Source organism: Mesocricetus auratus, unplaced genomic scaffold (genome assembly GCF_017639785.1).
Source record: "Mesocricetus auratus isolate SY011 unplaced genomic scaffold, BCM_Maur_2.0 Super-Scaffold_100004, whole genome shotgun sequence".
NCBI classification, from domain to species: Eukaryota; Metazoa; Chordata; class Mammalia; order Rodentia; family Cricetidae; genus Mesocricetus; species Mesocricetus auratus.
Genome location: NW_024429189.1, coordinates 116,595,069 through 116,603,291, shown reverse-complemented (window position 1 = coordinate 116,603,291; position 8,223 = coordinate 116,595,069). Strand labels below are relative to the sequence as shown.

General features: G+C 47.3%; 2 protein-coding genes across 11 annotated transcripts in view; both read left to right on the top strand.

Annotated features, from left to right (window-relative positions):
* Positions 1–1,677: 1,677 nt before the first annotated feature.
* On the top strand, positions 1,678–2,197 carry LOC101827586 (eukaryotic translation initiation factor 3 subunit K). Its single transcript, XM_005072593.4, has one exon. The coding sequence runs from the start codon at positions 1,770–1,772 to the stop codon at positions 2,163–2,165; it is 396 nt and encodes a 131-aa protein (XP_005072650.2). The 5' UTR covers positions 1,678–1,769; the 3' UTR covers positions 2,166–2,197.
* A 4,134-nt stretch (positions 2,198–6,331) lies between these two features.
* Snph (syntaphilin) overlaps positions 6,332–8,223 on the top strand; it is a 42,536-nt gene continuing 40,644 nt past the window's right edge. For 8 of the 10 annotated variants that reach the window (XM_013115219.3, XM_021228668.1, XM_040746472.1 and 5 more), the window contains exon 1: positions 6,675–6,784. The gene's annotated coding sequence lies outside the window, so the exon portion shown is untranslated. Of the gene's footprint in view, positions 6,474–6,674; positions 6,785–8,223 lie in introns of those variants that run through there. The other 2 variants (XM_040746467.1, XM_013115220.3) reach the window with 2 other exon arrangements.

The following is an 8,223-nucleotide window of genomic DNA, read 5'->3' as shown; positions in this document are numbered from 1 at the left end:
CATTGCTCAGGTCAAATGGAGACATCCATACACTAGACAGTGGAGAAGACCCTAATTTGGGGTCGAGGGCATGTTTGTGTTTTCTTGCAGGAAAAGAATAAAGCTTCGGCAACTGTCAGAACATTTAGTGAGATGCATGGAGCAGAGAAAAACTGGACCTGAGACCATGGGAGCCTACCTAAGCCAGTTTGAGTGAGATCTCCTAAATCAGTGTTCCTGATTCTTGATGTCATCGAATCTAGAGCCCAAGAAAGAAAGAAAACAGTCGGTTCGAGATTTCCAGTTTCTCAACAGACCTGCTGCATCAACCTTCCGGACCCATGAGTTTTCATCATGAAGCCAACAGAGAAAAAAGGACCCATTTAAAGCATTTGGACATTGGTATGGACTATGATGAGTGGCAAAAGCCTCTTTTCAGTATTTGAACAGGACATGGTCACTTGAAATATCAGACTTGATGGTTCCTGTTTCTAGAATCACGACTAGGCCAGTGTATTTTTTTGGAGAAATACAACTTGTCCTAATGCGACAACTATTGTTCATATTTTTTCATAATGCTACATGTGTAACATCAATGATTGTGCCCAATGTATCTGTGCAAGTGCACTTTCTAAATGCTTTCCTGAGCAGATCTTGAAACGATTGTAAACTTTATCAAATTGTAACAGAATGTAAATCACGTGCATGTTACCCTTGTAACAGATGAAGGCTGGTAGAATGTTATGGCCCAGATCTGGTGATGGGTATGGTGATGGAGAGGCGCTATGTCAATGGGGGTCCTGGAAATGGTGGCAGTGGCAGTAGGCATTCTGGCTTTATGCCAAGCTCAAACGTGCCTTGTTCCAGAGGCAAGAAATCCGTAACCAAGTATTCTTAGCTTAGCCCATGGCAATCCCGATAGCCATGAAGGTTGGTTACAGATGATTTAAGGTTGGGGTATCTCCGATGACGGGCAACCTGTGGGGAAGACCCCTCCCACCTAAAACAGGGGTTCAAGGTCCCCCAAAGACGGGAAAGGGAGGGTGACCCTACTTGACCTAAGCCAGGAGTGCCTCATTTGAAAATAAAAAGGGGTGAATTGTGGGAACACCAGACCTTGAGCAGAGACCCACTTCCCCTTCTGCCTGGGAGTAGGCAGCTGTAAGACAATGTTTAGTAAAAACATGTTTACTAAAAATGATACAATAGGTTCCTGGCCACTTCCCCTTCTGCCTGGGAGTAGGCAGCTGTAAGACAATGTTTAGTAAAAACATGTTTACTAAAAATGATGCAATAAGTTCCTGGGAAAGGCCTTCCCACGGAAACCGCCCTGACCTCGACCTTGTCCAGAGACTAACCGCACCTTCAAAAACCCACACACATCCACCTCTGGTGTCAGAGCAGAACCAGCCAGGGGAGAGGAGAGAGCAGAAGCTTCTCTGGTGGGAGCTTTTCTTAGGAGGTTTTCTTGAACCTTTTTGGAGCCTGTTTAAAGTTCTCTTTATATCGTTGAACGAGTCTCTGTGTTGTCAATCCCCGACACCCTCCGCACTTTCTCGGACACAGGCCACGCAGCAGACGTGACAGAATATTAGTTTAAGATGGTTACATTCTTTTGTGCTGTAGAGTATTTGTTTAATGATGCAAAGATGTGTTACATTCTTTTATGTTGCATTTGTTTAACTCTACAAAGCCGTGTTACTTTACCTATCTAAAACACAGTTACTGCCCAGATTCTGCTGAAAGCCCTCCCCAACCTGCCCCACACTGACTTCACTCTGTGCAAATGTATGATCGACCAGGCACATCAAGAAGAGCGGCCCATCAGACAGATCTTGTACCTCGGGGACCTGCTGGAGACCTGCCTCTTTCAAGCCTTCTGGCAAGCCCTGGATGAAAACATGGGTCTCCTGGAAGGTATAACTGTCTTTGAAGACTCTGTCCAAAAATTTATCTGCCATGTGGTGGGCATCACATACCAGCGCATTGACTGCTGGCTGCTTGCTGAGATGCTTGGCGATCTGACTGACAACCAGCTCAAGGTGTGGATGAGCAAGTATGGCTGGAGCGCTGAGAGCTCAGGGCAGGTCTTCATCTGCAGCCAGGAAGAGAGCATAAAGCCCAAGAACATCGTGGAGAAGATCAACTTTGACAGTGTGTCCAGCATCATGGCCTCCTCCCAGTAACTGTGCCTTTAATAAAAGACTCGTTCACTCCATTAAAAAAAACAATACTTGATTGGCCTAATAAAGATCTTAACGGCCAACAGATAGGCAGAAGAGAGAATAAATAAGAGAGAAAAGGGAGGAGAAAGAACAGGAAGAGAGGGGCCAACCACCTGGCCACACAGCTAGCCATTGAGTAAGAAGAGTGAGAGTAGAGAATGGTAAAAGCCCAAAGGCAATAGGCAATGGGATAATTTAAGAAAAGCTGCCAAAAAAAATAAGCCAAGCCAAGGCTAGGAATTCATAAGTAAGAATAAATATCTGTGTATTTATTTGGGAACTGGATGATGGGCCCCTAAAGAGCAAAGAGTTTATTTAAAAAAAAAAAAACTAGGCTGAGCGTCGGTGGCTCACACCTTTAATCCCAGCATTTGGGAGGCAGAGGCAGGCGAGTCTCTGTGAGTTTGAGACCAGCCTGGTCTACAGAGTGAATGCCAGGATAGGCTCCAAAACTACACAGAGAAACCCTGTCTCGAAAAACAAAACAAACAAAACCTACTACAGTGGTCTACTAGATTTGCTTGGAAAGCTAACATTCCCGTTGCCCTTGCTTCATAATGCGTTTCCTCCTGTACCTTTTGTCTAAAGAACTGTCTTCAGTTCTTTTTTTTTTTCTTGCTATTTTTTTATTTACTTAATTTAATCTTATGTGTATTGGTGTTTCTCCTGCATGTACATCTGTGTGAGGGGAGGGTGTCCGATCCCCTGGAACTGCAGTTACAGTCCTGAGCCACCATATGGTTGCTGGAAATTAAATCCAGGTCCTCTGGAAGAGCAGCCAGTTCTTAACAGCAAGGCCACCAGTGGTGCTTTTAACTTTCCTGTCTCTCAGAATGTCCTTGTTTTACTTTCATTCTTAAAAGGTAGGTTTGCTAGGTATTACAGTCTGGTTGACTATTCTTTCAAGCCGGCTGTCAGCTTCCCGCATATGCACCTGCATCCAGAGCTAAGGGTAAGACTGCTAAGAGACAAAAGCCCGAAAGTGCTCACCTCCTGCAGGGCCACGCCCACTCTGTTGGAGTAAATTCTCTTTCCTTGAGGTTTAGCCACCTGTAGATTCCTGCTGTTACAAAGGCCATGGCAGGTTTGTCTAAGAACTGAGTTATGAGAAAATGGAGAAAGATCTGAAAAGAGAAGTCACTTCTCCCACTCATCCTGTGCATCAGACGACTCATTTCCGGAATCTCAAGGCACAGCAGAGGGGCTACTGCTGGTCCCCAGCTATAGGGTTTGTTGTCTTGAGACCAGGGTGGAAGATATCCAAGGAAACAAAAATGCTAAATCCCTGCCATGCTACCACCCCGCTGGCCTTCTTCAGTTAGCCCTGCTGGTGGCTTCCCTTAAGCAACCTCACATAGCTTCCATGTGTATGTATTTTGTTCCGATTTTATTGCTGCATTCAGAGAGCAGGGTGCTTACCCAGAACTGGAATGAAAGTTGCTTTTGAAACTGAAAAGAAATTTAAATATTTCCTAATTAGTACAAAACAAAATTACTGATTTCTTTGGAATAATTTTATCTCATTTTATGTTTATAATCCTCATTTGTTGCAATTTACATTATAACTAAACACAGATTCTCTTCTCAATTACCTGCTTTCTGAGGCTCAGGAGAATTCTTTACTGGCTGACACCATTCCAGATGAGAGTAGGGTGGGCGGAAGAGCTCTTTTGCTTTGGGGACATTGCTAGTGAAGACTTCTGGGAAATGTAGTCTTCTAAGTACCAAGGTAGGGGGGGAGAACAACAGGAAAGAAACTATGGGGATAGATGACAATCTCAGAATTTTTCCCCCCATAAACATGCAATGATTACATGGTGTTCTTTTGTTTTACTTTAAGTATGAAAAAGCCACTTGTTTAATTTAGATAGTCATTAAGATAGATGAAACGTCATCAGTTAGTTCTAGAGAGTAGCACTAGATTTTCTTTTTAGACATTTCCCATGACCTTTTCAACTGCAATGTATTATTCTTGCTACAACCATTCTTTTGTGAATTTCCAAAACGAATATATAATGATGGTAAGTAGACAGGAAAATTCAGCATAACAATACTCCCAAATAGGCATTTATTTCTAAAAAGAAAGAAAGAAAAGGAAAAGATAAAAGATTTACTATAAATATGAACTATAGGGAAAGATTTGACTTCATAAGGAATAGGAAAACTAAAATAATGATTTCTTTATCAACATTACGTCTATTCACAAAGCTACTTTTGGAACAACAGTCCAGTACTGCAGTATTTAATGTAAATCAGTGAAGTTGCTTTGCAAATTCGGTTGGAAAACTCAGCTTAGGTAGAGAGTAGAAGGCACCAAGTTCGGCTTTGCTCTCAGTCTCAACCAGTATTTATTGACCACCTGCCATGTGTCAGATTCTGTTCTAGGCACTAGGGATATAGCAAGAGGAAAAAGTTCTTTACCTCATTATGTGTACGTTCTAATGGAGGCAGTAATCTAAACAAGTAGTAAACAGACTGTCTTTTTCTGTTACAGATAACTAAATACAGCTAAAAGAACACACGTGCATGGAGGGAGGTTCTGGGGAGATGGCTCAGCCACTGAAGTGCTTGCCAGCAAATATGAGGACCTGAGCACCCATGCAAGAAGCAGACAGGACAGAACTAGTCTAACTGAGTCAGTGAGCTCCAGGCAGGCCTGCTGAGTGACCATCTCCACAAAGGTGGAGAGTGGTTCAAAAAGAAAAAAAGACCTCTGATCTACACACACACACACACGCACACACACACACACACACACACACACACACACACAGAGAGCCATGCACACACATGCGCCAGTGTGTACACGGTAAGAAAAAGTGAACGAGGGAAGAGGAAGTCTGTGTTTTATAGGTTGATCCAGGAAGGTATATTACTTTTCTCAGTACTGTGACCAACTATCTGACCGAAGACAGCTTAAGGAAGGAAGAATTTATTTTGGCAGTGGTTTGAGGGACATATAGTCCATCGTGAAAGAGACAACATGGCAGAAAATGGATGTCTCCAGTCAGGAAGCAAAAAGATGAACTCTCCTACTGAAAGTGCTTTTTCTCTTTTCCCTTTTTATTCAGCTGGGACCCTAGCCCACATCCGAAGTGGGCCATCCTTAGCTAATTCCGTCTGGAAACACCCTCACAATCATAGTCAAACACGTTCCTTAGGTGATCTAAATCCAGGCAAGTTGCCAGAGGTCCTCCCTGAAGCAGTGCTGTCCGAGTAGAGACTTGGAGAAGCCAAGGAGCAAACTGGGAGTCCCGGTGTTCCGAACCCACGAAACAGCAAACAAAGGCCTGGGTGTGGAGGCCCAGCAAGGAACAATCAGCTGAGAGCGAAATGAGTGATGGGCATCACTTGAGAAGACACCAGAGAGTTGGTAGAGTAAGGGCGTGTGGCAAGATGGTAGAGAAAATTCCAGCAGTCTGTGAGCAAAGGCATGGGTTCGGTTCAAGAAGAAAGAACCCTCCCCATTCACCCAGTGGAGCAGGCATGAAGCCAGGCCAGCAAGTTAACACAGTCAGATATGGCCGGGCTGGAAATGGACCGTCAAAATGCAGTTTCCCGACTCTATGGGCCCCTGGGCCCCTGTGATGCCAGGCAGAACAACAAGGATCTTGGGTTTTGATCACTTAGCTTCTATCCCTTATATTTCCCATCTTTCCAGCTTACTATTTTAATGCTGCAAATAATATCGTTTCTTAAGTGCCCTCGGGTACTTAAGATTCCTATTATCATTTATTTAGAAAGCCAAGCGCTGTTCCGTTAAATAACTCTGGCATTCACAAGTTGATTTAGGGGGAGTCCAAAATGTTCTGAAATGTGTCCAGGTAATACTACCTCATGTGAGATGTCTGTGTGTCAAAGAGTGAGACTGGTGTGAGGACACTGAGGCCCAGAAAGTGAGGGACCTTCCTAGGGTCACATGGCAAGCCCTTTGTACCCCTTCCCTATCCTCCAGCTCTGTGCAACAGCTTGTTGTGGGTAATAAAGGACCCTCTGCCGCCCTGCGGTTGTCCTGGCTGCAGGGCTCTCGGGGCGAGACCAACTATCTCTTTAAGAAGGAAAGTAAAGACGAGCGGCTTACGCAGCTGCAGGCGAGCTGCCTACTGGCTCATCCCCCCCCCCCCCATCCACCTCTCCTCCCCGCCCTCCACTTCTCCCTCCCGGCAGCCCCAGCCCCAGCAAGCACCCGGCTAGCCACCTCCAGCTGGGGCTCCGGGGAGCAACCCGTCTGCCCTTCTGGGGCAGCCTAAACCATGGAAGCCTTCGCAGGTGATGACAAGGACCCCGGGGACCTCCGGGCCCATCGCCCAGCCGCGCCCGCCGCACCCAGGAGTGCAAGTGCGGGGGTGCGGGGCGCCGGCCAAGCACAGGAGCTGCCCTAGCCCGTGGCGGGCAGCGAGTCCTCGGAGCTTGCGGGCTGCGGCCACCCGCGCTCACCCGCCCCTGTCTCTCTCTTCCCCACCGCCGCAGGTTGCTGATCACCGCCAGGCAGCTGCTGCAGCGACTGCAGAGGCGCTACGCCAAGCCGCGCGGGAGTCGTGAGAGCCGGCGGCGGGACTGCGGAGGGCGAGTGGACCCAGGTGAGGAGGCCGCGGTGGAACGGGAGGGGGCCTGCGCGGCTCCGTGGCCACCAGGGGCGGCTTGAGACCACTTGCTGCGGCGCAATCCTGTAGGGGCACCAGCAGAGGAGGGGATTAATCGTGACTCATTCCTACCCTCCCTCCATCCTCCTGCATCCTCCTAAGCACTCCTCTCGTTTGCTTGCGTGAAATTTACTAATTAGGGGATGCTGGTTTCCGTAGGGAAGACGCCCAAGGTCTTCCTTGACATCTAGTAGGTGGGTTTTGGGGAACTAACACTTCGCCTTCCTATTTGTTTTCCTCTTCTGGCATTCCGCAAACATGTGAGCTTCTCTTTGGAACCGCACACCCACCCCAAGGTCAAGTGTCTATGACTGCTTCCTTCCTATCTTGCCCGCTGAGAAACATCAGAGCTCTGCAGTAGATCTGGCAGAATTTCCCATGATCCCTAGAGTGGGATCATTTGCCTCAGTCTCCCTGGAGCTTCCGCGGTATATGCTGTTTTCTCTTTCCACTCCCTAGCGGGGAGCCAGAGGGCTTGCGACACCTGCCAGCCTGAAAAGTCCTCCAGTCCCCGGGCATCAGCTCTGCAGGGGTGGGAAGGCTGGCCACATACTGCCGGTTTCCTTGCCCATCTGGGGTGTAGGCCTGGCTGAGCTGCAGGAGTTTCCCAGGAAATGCTGGCCTCTGCAAGTCGAAGGGTCTAAGCAAATGCCAGAGACTGAGGTTCTGGGCCTTAACTTGCTGGTTGGCCCCAAGTAGCCATCTTACTATTTTTGGGGTGCGGGTGTCTGTCTGCTTGTTTGTTCAGTGTGGGAGTTCAGCTGGATGGTCTGTACAATTTCAGTATACCACTTGAGCTTGGCTTCGCTAACTCTGTAGTCTCATCTATTAAAACAATTTAAGTTTAGACCTTGAAATAGTTGGGGTCCCTTGGTTAATCACTTTAACTCTGGACTTCTCAAGTGAAATGTTGACCTTGTGGGCCTTACAGTATGGAGGCATCAGTGGATTCTATGGTGACATCCCTGCACTGACAAGTGACTTACCTTCCCTGAGCCTTTATTTCCTCGTTTGTAAACCTGGGGAGAAGGGTACCTGCTTCTGAAGGTTGTCCTGAGAGTCACATGGGAACTCTTGAGGCAGTGCCAGCTTGACTGACACAGTAGGTCCTCAAGTGTTGAGAATTTGGAGATCAATTAGGAGAACAAGGAGTTCTCCTCTGCCCTACCAGACTCTTCCACACCCTGTAGAAGGAGTCTCTGTGGGGGTGGCAGGGGGTGTTAATGGGCCGCAACCAGGAGATGCAAACATTTCCAACCCAAAAGCTGCACTGGTTCTAGCAAATGATGGTTGGTTGCCTGCAGGCACGTATTACCCAGTCACGGGCTTGGAAGACCTGGCATCCAGGGGTGGCATCACTCAGAGAACAGAAGCAC

Excerpts from the sequence above, each read along its gene's own strand:
- LOC101827586 (XM_005072593.4), top strand. The coding sequence starts at position 1,770 with ATGATCGACCAGGCACATCAAGAAGAGCGGCCCATCAGACAGATCTTG.